Source organism: Rhinoraja longicauda, chromosome 5, assembly GCF_053455715.1.
Source record: "Rhinoraja longicauda isolate Sanriku21f chromosome 5, sRhiLon1.1, whole genome shotgun sequence".
Lineage (NCBI taxonomy): Eukaryota > Metazoa > Chordata > Chondrichthyes > Rajiformes > Arhynchobatidae > Rhinoraja > Rhinoraja longicauda.
This window is the reverse complement of record NC_135957.1, coordinates 43393528-43406295: the sequence shown is the minus strand read 5'-3', so window position 1 is coordinate 43406295 and position 12768 is coordinate 43393528. Positions and strand designations below refer to the sequence as shown.

General features: G+C 38.0%; 1 protein-coding gene across 9 annotated transcripts in view; it reads left to right on the top strand.

The window, feature by feature from the left end:
• The first annotated feature begins 339 nt into the window (after nucleotides 1–339).
• dnmt3aa (DNA (cytosine-5-)-methyltransferase 3 alpha a) overlaps nucleotides 340–12768 on the top strand; it is a 361546-nt gene continuing 349117 nt past the window's right edge. For 8 of the 9 annotated variants that reach the window (XM_078399368.1, XM_078399367.1, XM_078399366.1 and 5 more), the window contains exons 1-2: nucleotides 340–458; nucleotides 2914–3052. In XM_078399368.1, the coding sequence (XP_078255494.1) occupies nucleotides 2993–3052 (60 nt within the window). In that variant the 5' untranslated portion in view covers nucleotides 340–458; nucleotides 2914–2992. Of the gene's footprint in view, nucleotides 459–2913; nucleotides 3053–7486; nucleotides 7522–12768 lie in introns of those variants that run through there. The other variant, XM_078399371.1, reaches the window with a different exon arrangement.

Genomic DNA, 12768 nt, shown 5'->3' with positions numbered 1-12768 from the left:
AATACAGAGGATTAAATAGCACGTTTAAAATAATAAGTTACTGACTTCAACTTGCTGTGTCCATAGAGACAGGATGGAAATTAGAATTGTAAAAGTTTTAATTGGTGCATGGGTATGATCAAACAAGTTTAGGAGGCGGAATAATTAGAAGATACCATTAATTAAAAATAATATGGGGTTACACCGGACAGATATTAGTCAATTAATTTCCAGTCGTTTTAGGAGGTGACATTGCCAAGGCTGAGGTATTTGTGTACTGATCTCGAGGTCAAGGGATGAGAGAGTGAGAGAGTGAGAGTGCAGCGCTAAGTAGGTCGGGCTTTAGGACTGCGCGGAAGCCGTCTCTACCCGGTAGGACTCTGCAGTAAGTGTAGGGGACCTCAAGGAGGCCGCGCCGGCTGGGGAGGACGCTGGAAGAAGCAGCCGAGGGAAAAGGTCCAGGCCTGGATTGGCAACGGGTAATTTACACTCCGATCACTATGAAACTCATCAGCCAATCAATATATTTTTCGATCTTCAACTTTTCGAATGCGATTGCAAACGTAGGAGCAGTAAAAGATGGTGATGTTTTTCCTTTTAATGGGGTTGGGGCGGGTGTCGAGGTTCCATCAGAGCTCTCTGCAGATGTGTCCTCCTGTATATTTTAACGATTGTTCACTTTCACCGTGAACTTGGGAGGTTTGTATCGGGAGGGACTACGTTCTCCGATTAAACGGAGGAAGTGTCCGACACCTAAAAGATTCGTTCAGTGTATTTAGTCGAGTCCGTGTGTGTGAATTTTTTTTTAAAGGCTTGCATCGAACAAAAATGTAGCTAAGCCTTGGTACGTGTTAGTATTCACTGCAGCTAAAGCCGGTTTATCATCTGAAGCTTGGCTGCCTTCCAAACCCACTTATGCTCGGTCTCTGGCACGTCTACTACTCGCTTTTTAACAGCGCCGGCTGACCAAAATGGCATCAGATTCTTCAGCAGAGCAGCCCTTTTGGAGATTTGTGTTTTATTTCTGAACAATAATAATGATCTCCGAGGATTATTGTTGCGCGAGTGAAGTCACGATGGACGTACCTTGCCCCACCTGCACGCAAACCTGGGTGGTGGTGCTGTATGTGTCTAGTGTTGGGGGGGGGGGGGGGGGTAATGGTTGTTGAAGAAAAATAGATTTTGTGTGCGCTTCCACACATATTCAGATATAAACATCTGTCCCTGCTAAACATGTCGGTGCGTGTTTTATTTTTTGATTCCATAATGTCACTTTAATCTGCAACAAAGTGCAGCAGTTTTGCTACCTACATTACATAATCAAGCACCAATGTCTTCGGTGCAACCCATTTTCATGGGCGTCAGGATTCTGAGATTTTTCCTTGTATTTACTTTTAAAGTTATTCCATTTTAGTTAATCCATTTCTTGCAATTGTACAAAATATAGTTTACTCTGTTAACACTAACATTGATCTGTTTGATGCAGTTAACTGCAATTGACCTATATAAAAGGGTCATCTGAATAATTTTGGGAATGTCATGATGTAAATGAGCCCTGATGTCGTTATTTGCATTGAAATGGTCTATGAAGGTTAACCTGAAGTTTAAAGTCAGCAGACGCCATGTTAGCGAGCTATTCCCAATGATTGTAGATGAAGGACGGGGGGGGGAAAGCAATGGAAGGCTCCAGAAAAGCTTTCTCACTGCCAAGTACAACATCACACATGGCAAATGCATGTAGGATTTTCCATAGCAACAGGTGCTCAGTCCAATATTTTGACGGGGCGTTATTTTTTCCCTCATCCTCCATCGTTTCTATTATTGTAACACTGATACACAGTGATCAGTTCTGGTACAATCGGACCAGCTGAGGTCACCGTTTGTGAGTCAAAACACAAACTAGAGCTCTAATTATCAATCAGATCACAACTCAGTGTTTCGAGGAAACAGCTTGTATTCTTATTTTTGTTCTCTGCATTAACGGGTGGTGGTGTGGGGGGGGGGGGGGTATTTATTTGCACGTTAACATACAATGGTTTCTATTTCAATTTCAGTCAAATTATTTTACTTTGGACATGCCAACCACAGCTGTGGCCGGTATTATTCTGGCTGTTCTTTTGAATCGCACGGATCAACACAAAAAGCCGAATCATTTTGGAAAACACTTAATCCAGTAATGTAATACGTAACGCACAATATGATAGGAACACTGCATATTTCAAGGAGATCAGGAGTATCATTCGACTTTGTTATATTCAATTGTTCCCACATATTTGAAGACTAGTTACCGATCGAGCGATATATATGGACATGTATATGGATATATTTTGGACGGGAGATTCTTGCCAGTGAGGTGTAGAAAGAAGGGAATCTGGGCGAATTTGAAGTGTTGCTGGCAGGCTTGACAAAGATGAGGGAAAATGGAAAACGCTGACCAAGCGGAACGTGAGAATGAAACGCTGCTAATAAAATGAAAAGAAGAGATGCTTTCCAATTTGAAAAAGGGTCCCTCTATCCTCTGGCCATAGCGAGTAAGGCAACAAAATGCGCATTTTGGCACCATGTCAAAACCGCCATGTTATAACAGAGAGAGAAAGAGAGGAAGGGGGGGGGGGGCTCATTCAATGTGATAGTGATCTGTTACGGGCTTTATTTTTCCAAGGGAGGCATAAACGACAGTAATGTCCAGCCTGTTGTGCAACTGTTACGACCTGACGTTTAGTGACGATCGGTACGATGCTTAATAGAAAAAATGGTTGGCAACAACTGTCCAGCTCCTAACTGAACGCCACTGCCTGGAACGGCTAGCATTTTCGCTAAGGTGGCAAGAGCCCCGGACTGCTAAAATAACTGAATACACTAAGAAATCGAGTCTTGCTTTTGCAGTTCCAAAATCATCATTTGTTTCCTTTCTGTTTTGTTTTGTTTTTGCAGACAAGGGAAAGCTGAAGGACAGAAGGCACTTCTCCCCTTTATTATACATAAAATCTAGCAATCTATTAAATCTGATCCCATGATGCCGTCCAATACCAACACAAACCCTGCCCCGGAAGAAGGAGTTGAGACGCAGATGGTAAGAAATGATTCTTTACGATTTTAGCACTTTGCACTTTATTCTTTGCATTTCTTTGTTGTTCCCATAAGGTTGGCGCAGGTCGGCAGGACCGGGACCGATCTTCGCCAACTCTCGGCCATGTTCGGGCGACATCCGCTCGTTTCCTTTCCTTTCTGACTTTCCAATTGAATTCTTGCCCTGCTTTGGGACTGGGATCTTGCTGATTGCACCTTGGGTTTATATTTTTTTGGGGGGTTGGTGGGGGTGGGTAGTGGTAGTGCCGACCTATCAGGCGTTGCATTCTGGGATTGTCGCATAGCGCAGGCGGAAAAAAAAGTCAGCACCAACTCTGAACTCTTTGCACTCATGGGGAGGGCGGCGTGGAGGGGCTCTGCCGCCTCCAGTCCTCTCCTGTCCCCAGGGCCGCCAGGGAGCACCTCCCTCCGTCCCTCGCCCCCACCCGGTGCGCGCGGCTCCCCGCGAGCCACGGGGGGCTGCCTCTTGCACCCACGCACAGCTTTGAGTTGGCACCAAGGTCAAGTTGCACCAGATCAAAGGGATGCATGGGCCAAGGGCGAGTGTATGTTCACGGACCTTGCACCTCCTCCTATTGTAGGGAAAGACACTTGGCCCCTCGGTTGATGAGCACCGACCACGGCATCATCCTCAGCTGACCGCTTGACTCTGGGACTGCAAATCGAACTAAAAACCATTCCAACTTTCTTTCCATAATATCGGACGACTGACTGGCTGACATTTGGAATGTAGGTTTAAAAAAATTCTCTCTAGCGAGAAATCTTGCTTTGGAGATATTAAACTTAAGGAAAACTTTGTGGACTTGATGGGAATTGCTTACAATCGCGCTTGCTCTTGAGATTTAAATGTAAGGAATAAGGGGTGAAAATGCAGTTATTACAGAAATTTGGTATAATAAATGAAAACATTGATTTTCCAGATTTAAGCCCCTAGGAAAATGATTGTCGATTGAGAATGGTCTTTAATCCCCCCCCCCCTCCCCCTCACAATTGACATCTTGTGCGTGGTTCTGTTATGATAAAATCTGGTTGACACATGTCAGAATTATTTTGCCATTGCAATTAGTCAACTAAAAGTTGGCTCCTGTAAGAGTGAGTAAACACTAAGCATTTCAAACCTCTTAAAATGAGTTTCACTTTCAGTTGGTGTTCAGTTGCACAAATAAGGATGGAGTACAATAAATAACTCCTGACAGTAGTTTGAATAACTAATAGTCCTAGACCTTTATGAGTGAATTCTTGTGCATCTTGAACCACTTTCAAACGAGAATCATTTTTAAGCAACACTGAAAAAAAAAGCAATTTTCAGTCACTTCCCTTCTCTCTAAAATGTCCGTGCACCATAAATAATTACTCTTGGTGGTGATGCTGCAAATCCTGCCATTCAAAGGTAAGTAAGATTGACGTTGGTCATCAGACGGTCTGATTTTTCCCTTCCTTGTTCAGAGATATGTTGTGTTTCAGCTCTATATCTCTTGTTATCCTGCACTTAATTGGAAGCTCACTGAGTATTGATGGATGCCAGAGTAAGTTTTCTTTCTCTGTCACACAATCATGGCCCAAAAGCTGCATGTTTCTGGGCAAGTTTTAACGGTATGTATCTTTTAAAAAAAACAATTAAATATGTAATTTCAATCATATGCTCCCCTTTTGGGTGTTCTAAATTATCGAAAGCCAGGAGAAAGAGATGTTAGAAATGGATACCTTTTGAAGTTGCTGGTATATCTGCTTTAAACTTAATTGACCCTTTAGTCAAAATGCAAGTGGGAATTATTATTAACAGTTAGGACTGAAAAAAATGAGACAACTAGAATCTGAGATTCTTTGCCATGATTCTATTTATCCCAAATCTACTGAGCATTATTTGATAAGAAGACAAAATGGTTAAGTTTAGTTTTTTGACAAGTACTGCAAGAAAATGAGTACAATCTCCTAAAATACTGTTCAAATTGATTATTTTTATAACCTCTGTGAAGTTTGCATGAATCTAAATTTAAAACCAAATATCGTGGAAGAATCGGCATCCATAATGAGATGTTGCTCCACTAGCTTTATTAACAAGCTATCTCTATTCTCTGCCTAGTTGTCTCAATTTCTTTGCTTCTTGCACCTCACTGACTGACTCTGGTTTGTCTGTTCATCGATGTTTCTCCTTCTGACTCCTTGACAGGTTATCCTTGTTTTTTCTTTCTCTTTCTCGCTCTCTGACTCTTTGAACTCACTCTGTTTGCATTTTGTAGGACTATAATTCTTTTTGTAAATATATGCCTTCAATCATGCCCCTTCGTGGTTGTCATTCTGCTTACCATAAAGAAATCATCTATCTTACACACAATGCTTATGAACACAAATGCATGTGCATTAGCTCAATTGCTGCTGCTATTGTGACATTACAATCACAGCTGTTGCTGTTCCCATCTTTATCACAGTCCCATATTACATAGAATTAAAATGTTACTCTTTAGTTCAAGTATGTTAGAAATGACTGATAACTGTCAAAATAAGCTGTTTCATTTTGTGCCACCTTCACTGAATCAACCCTTCTGGGAAATAATTTAAAATGCAAGTTATTCAACACAGACTCTGCCTTTGTGATACAAAGGCAGATGATCAGGGCAGTGAAATGTCATTCCTTTCTTGTGCTCTACGACAATAAAACAAAGATATTGGATATCATTTGAAATTTTTATAAACTTTTCTGTGAAATTCTTGAAGTCATTTAAAAAATAATTGAAATTGCACTGAAAAATCACTGCATCATGAAATAGATACCGCATTTGGCATTTTGTGGAATCTGAATAATTTTTGCTAGTTATTAGTATTTGAATTTTTGCTGACATAGTCCAGTATTTTCACCTGTATATGTTTACGTTAAAGGTGGTTGAATGGGCTTGCATATGATTAATAGCCATTCATTTTGTTGTCAGTAACATGGGGCTTTCATTAAAGTCATGCATATTCCATGCTTATTTGGAGCTACTTTGCATTAGAAAATTCATTTAAATTCACACTAGTAAAGAAGTGGGTGTAAAATCAAAGAGATCGTCACAGATTTTGCATACATTTGGTGTTCTGAATATAGTACTTTTGATTCAATTTATGCTCTCTTGAAACAAGGATCTTCAGAGAAAGTTGTAGGTGTTGCGCATTGGTTGGATATTTCAGATTGTGTAAATCTGAGCAGCTGAATGTTGGTTCATTTCCGGAAGGAATAAGTTTTATTGATGTGATGTATTCATGGTGCTGACAAAGTAAATAGAATTGTTTGGAACAGTAAGTAAAATTGTATCAGAAAATAATTTTCAAAACTTGGGCTGTCTTGGATCCATGCCTTGGTGACGTTTCATAAAGGCAGCTAATAGTTTGGCCTTCGTTCAAATTTATCCTTTCAAACTTGCTAACTAAAAGGCTTAATGTTGACAATAAATTCAGCTCACTTGTACAAAGTTCTGCTATTGCTACCTTGCATTGAACCCATGCTTGTTCAGAGTGAAATATAACAGAAATGATGAAAGCTGTAGCCAGTGGCTATGAAATAATGTGGATCTTGTTAAATATAATTTAAAAATGGAAACTCTTTGTTGCGCCAGAAAATAGAGTGAAACATTTGTACCTTGTAAGAAGGAAGCAAGCACATTTAAATATTTGATTTTGTTTGGACATTTTAATTTCCCAAACAACATGATTAACCATTCAATTGCAACATTCCTTTGGCAGGTACATCACCTTAAACAAAAAAGTATGTATTTTTCATGCAGTTGAATCCTCCAGTGGTGCCAATTAGCAGTTTATCTCACTCAGCAGGTTGACCACATCTCCTTGACAACCCACAAGCTAGCGACAGATGCATCTGGCTGACTACCAAATTTAATGTCAAAGTTGACATCGTATGCTCTTGGACCATTGTGACTTGTATCACTTTAATTTCATTTTTAAGAAATAACCAACAAGAAAATGAGTGTGCATTAATCAATTCAAGTAATTGTTGAAATCATTATAACTACCTACCTAAAACAAAAGTATACTTAACTGTTGAAAACAGTGACAACAGTGACTTGTCAATTTGGACAACTAAGTTACTGTACAAGATTAAATTTAGAGTACGCAGATGTAATAACTATCTTGCACATAGTCAGTGACATGCATGATGACCATTTTAAAAAATGGGGTTAAGCTAGGGAGTTTTCATGAGACGTATCTCTCATACATGATAAAGCAGAATATCTAACCATTATGCCTCTTCTATCTGTATGTAGAATGTTGTTCAATTTGGTTGTTTTCATTCATATAACAATTATTTAATTGGCTGTAAAATACTTTGGGAATACAAGTTTATTTCTTCGTTAATTTTATTTGTTACCAGAAAGTCATATTTTGCATTTTGTAAAGAAGAACTTTTTGTTATCCCAATTTCCAGTAGATCAAACTGGTCAACAAAGAAGTTCCTGTCAGGTGATATGATTATGTTCAAATAATAACATTGCCTGCAATACCACATAGGTTTTTGTTTGATATTTACTAAGTTTTTGCTACAGAGAATATTGCTCTATCAAATTCATTGATCAGTTTCATTTAGCTTGGAATACAATGATTCACCTGCCCATGCATCTAAATTTCTCCCAGTGGAATCATGTTGCAATTTCACTAAGGATATTGCAATTAAATTCAAATGAGTGGCAGGAGTATTACCCCATTGATAGCATCGTCTCCCTTCAGTAGCTGCTCATAACTTCATGCCTCAGTTAAACTGCATAAGATCATTCACAACATGAATATTTGCAATTTATTCGAGTCAGAAATACTTACCTTCGCTCAAGTTTTAGTTTGTAACATCATACAAACTCATTAGTGTTTTTCAAGTTTCTGGGAAACGTTCCTTGTGAAAAATCAGTTCTGTACCTTCAAGACACAATTAATGAATAATGAAATTACTTAAGCTTGGCATCATGTTAAGTTGTTTTTAAAATAATTTAAAAAACAACAATAACAAAAGAATGCCCATCTACTATTACATCTAAAAGACATTTGGATAAGTTCATGGGTAGGAAAGGTTTATAGGGATATGGGCCAAACGCAGGCAGGTGCAAATAGTGTAGCTGGGGCATATTGGTTGGCATGTTGGGCTGAAGGGCCTATTTCCATGCAGCATGACTGGCACTATGATTGGTAATTAATAGCTAAACATTCCTCGGGTTCCAATTATTGACCGAAAGGTATGATTATGATTTTAATTGTCAGATGAAAATGACCGTAGTGAAGATGCAAGCAGAAATTGAACATTTTTGCTTTATTCTTGCAAAAATGAGCATCAATCCATTGAAATATAGCTTTTGATCTCTCTGTTCATTGTATTTTAGAATCACGTGTTTTATGTGGTTATTTGCATAATTTGTGCACTCGGTTGGCTTAGCATTCATGTTTAGAAATTAATTCATAATTAATACATTTATCAACAGTAATTTAAATGAGCATATAGGTTTTTAACAAACATATACTAATAATCTATGAATGCAGCCAATTTAGTTTCAAAAGCAATAAAGCTGGCACACCGTTGACTTTCACAATATTTTAGAATACTTTTTGACTTCAAAGTTTGATTTTCTATCAAGCCAATGATATAATGTTGAAAAAATGAATCAGTGAAGTTGTGAGTAAATTATCAGTAGAATTCTGTGTTTAGAATGTCTAGCATTTCTAATGGGTTCCCGAGCCTGTCTTGGAAGCCTGATTTTTAAAAATATTAATTGAGCTTCAGAAACCCATAATTCCAACCTGAATAGGCACTGTGGTCTTGTCTCGTAGCTTATAGCTCCAAGCATGCTTTGTGCCTGCAGCTGACAGTATTTTTATATATGATTGATGGATACATGTATTGTTTGCTGAGCATGTTACATCTTGTTGTTGATAGGCTCTATCCAGTTTTCCATTCCTATTTATCCAAAAATAGTGCTGTTCAAAACTTGGAAGGAAATTATGAGAACTGAATTGAAATATATTCATTCTCCTAAAAAGATTATATTTATATGCCTGAACATTTTATTTTATTTTGAGGTAACTGGGAAAACTATCTATACTGTACTTTAGCTAATTACCTTCAACATTGGTTGATTATAACATCAGAGAGTTGAACAAATGAGAAGAAAATGAATGAGTAGGATTGGACCAGACAAGATCATGTGAGTCTTTATATCTCCTAATGAATTTAAAATTCCCATTAACAATGCATTCACAATATCCTGGACCTCAGAAGCAATCGGGAAATCAAAATAATTTTTAATGCGGTACCTATACCACAGTCTTTGAACAAAACGATGACACATTATTTTCTGTTACTGTCAACAACCACTGGACAGAAAACCGTAACCTTACTCCATTGCCAGATGTTCCAGGTGTTAAGATGGCAGATTGCATGAATATAAATATTGAGTGCTCAGTTTTCAGTCCATTTGTGCACAGCAGTTGCCAGGGTTTATATTTCTTCTGCATGCAAAAGAACTGTAATTCCCAGGAAATTATTATGCTATTGGAGACCAAGTTCCAAGTTCAGAATGTGATTACTTGAACCTCTGCCAGTCAAGATAAGTGTTCCATCAAACACTAGCTGTACCCAATAGTGTTGCATGTTCAGAGCAGTCAAACTAATTCTTGGGAGGGTTATTAATTAAAAGTTGATATTGGATCAGTTGACCTTCAACTTGGACTAAAAAGTAGGTTTTAACATATAAGCTGAAAGACAAACAGTGACAAAGTTGTCCTGTGATAAATTACAGTGATGGGGTGAAACCCTACCTGATGCATTTGTTACATGAATGCCAGCATAACATAAATACTGAGATACATGAAACAATAACTCCAAAGACGTACAGGTATGTAGGTTAATTGGCTGGGTAAATGTAAAAATTGTCCCTAGTGGGTGTAGGATAGTGTTAATGTACGGGGATCGCTGGGCGGCACGGACTTGGTGGGCCGAAAAGGCCTGTTTCCGGCTGTATATATATGATGATATGATGATGATGAATAACAAAATATTTCATATTCTAAATCTGCAGTTCTGTTTTGAGATTAATTGCAAAGTGTTTTACAGTGAGCAAAGTATGTACATTGTGTGTAGCACTCTAGAAACTCACAGTCTAGAGTCCATCTACCTATCAACAAATTATGGGTCCTATCTTTGGGGAGCAACCAGCAAATTTCTGCCGTCGGTGCCTATGATACGTTCAAAAATAATATGTTTTTTTTTGTTAGAACACCTTATTTTGATACTGTAACTTACCTTGCACATCAATTTTTGCTTATTTGTTACTTGATCAGGGTCTCTTGATATGCTTCCTCATCAAAAAACTAATTCACTAGCTGTCAAGCATTTGAGGGTGATCTCAGGCCCATGGAAGACATGATATAAATGTGTTACTGTTTTTTATCTATCATCTAAATGTGTTATTAATGCTCATACTCAGTTGGTATACATTCTATCAATCTTCCATATGTACTTTTGTTGTTTTACTCTGGCGCATGATTCAGATTGCTGGTTGTTAGTGCCTTTCACAAATCTTACATATCCATTCTGCAAGAGGAAGTTGTCCCTCCTCTGGGAGATTTGTAACCTGGGGAAATAGATTAAGTAGTAGTCATTAATATCTCCAGAAAAATATGGAGAGAAGCCATGATATTACTGATGCCTTATAATGTGCTTTAAGTGGGGTTTTGCTTTGTGATATTCTACAAATTCTGGGTCTGATGTATCAAACTTCTGTCTGTTATGGATATTTGCTCAGATTGTATATCTGAGTATATGTTAGAGTGCATCTATATTAACTTGTTAGAGGATAAACCTCGTGGAAAAGTAGACTGGATACATTTAAAATATGATTGTAATACCGGCCTTAGATTTTGGAATGTAGTTGACTTAATGGCTATTTCTTTCGAATGAACCAATAACTCCAAATTTTTAACACGTGGTTACATAATGTAAGTTTCCACATGTGGTTTAATGTAAAGTAATCAGATAATCCAGTTTTTAGTCAAAAGTCGTAAGTGAGGTGGGTATTAACCTTCCTTGATAGATCGAACGCTAATGCTGAGCCTGTTGTACATCTCACTGGATGTTCCTTTGAATTTATGGAAATAAAAATGAAGTAGGTGCTTAATGGACATTTGATGATGCAGATGATGTGCTGTAGTCCGTTTTATTCTCAGCTATTTAAGTTAATGGCCATTCTTTCTTTATAAATTTCTTAAGCAAATAAGACATACTGTTCCCTGTCAGAACCACATTACAGCCTCTATGTTTTCAGTCTCGTCAGTATTTTGAGCTCATAAGTTTTGTATTAATCAACAACTGTTTTGACCAAAATAAACCTGTGGCCTCTCCGCCATGCTCCCAAACCAGTCCCCACTTCCAGTTCAAAATTGATTTTAAAGGAAGTGCTACAATACAAAAAAAAGTAATTGATAGTGAAGAGAGAATAAATTTGGGATGCTATGTGCCTCTCTTGTAGGTACGGTTCTTAACATCCCACGTTTGCATTTTATGTACATGATATAAGAGATGTATACCTCATAATTCGTCCTCGGTCAATCTTACTAAATATACTACAAAGTAGCATTTATGCATTGTCTTCTGCCTCTGAAATTTATTCATTTTACTTCATTGCATTGGCACTACAATATATTGTGTTAAGTACTGCCAACTGGGAATTTGTATCTTGGCATCAGTCTTTGACTTCTGATGAGCCTGAATCATCACCGTTAACATGTTCCGCCATACTTAAGTGTCTGAGAAAACCCACTTGGTCACAAGAAGAATGTACAAACTCTGTGCAGACAACATCCGTAGTCAGGATTGAACCCAGGAACCTGGCGCTGTAAGGCAGCAACTCTGCTACTGCGCCACTGTGCCACCGTGGTGGACAGTAATTAGCTTAGTTATGGCTGACATTTTATTGTATCCTACAACTGTGCGCTACAAAACAAATTGTTACCCTCTGTAACAAATATTTTGAACAATATGTTATTTTGATGCATAAATTTATTTAGCTTAGTATTAACTGGTCTAATATATGATGTTGACAATGGGGAAATAAAAATTAATTTGTTTAGAATGGTGCTGTTGCAAATCCCAATGTCCAATCTGAAAGGATGCGAGTGATAATAAAACAAATATTCTTTGAAATTGGTGTATTGTTGATTTGACAAATACCTCATCTACTTAGCGTCAGCTTTGTTGAATCTAAGAGCCAACAGACCTATCATTCTTGAAGTATGAGGAAATTGGATATATTTAATTTTATCAAGACTTAGTAAACAGGTCACTAAGGACATATAACATCATTTCGTCCACAATGGATTGAAGTACAGTCAATCACTAATGCAAAGTGTATGCAAGAAAGGGAGGTGCAGATTTCAGACTGATTCATCATCTTTGCAGCTGGCAATATAATTGTGGACTTTACATAGTTACTTGAAAGCTATTAGCTAGCTGACTTCTCTGTCTGCCCTCTCTACTCTTGATAACTCGGCCTTAAAGCTACTGAAGTTTCCTGATTATCATTAACCATTGAGACGTCCTGGGTCTTCATGCTGGAGAAATGCTGTAATGTGCACTTAGTCATGGCAAAACTGAGGTCATCTGTTCAGACGCCTTAAGAAATTGCATCTTCCCTCTTGTCATTTCTATTCCTAGTTTAGCATTAGAATCAT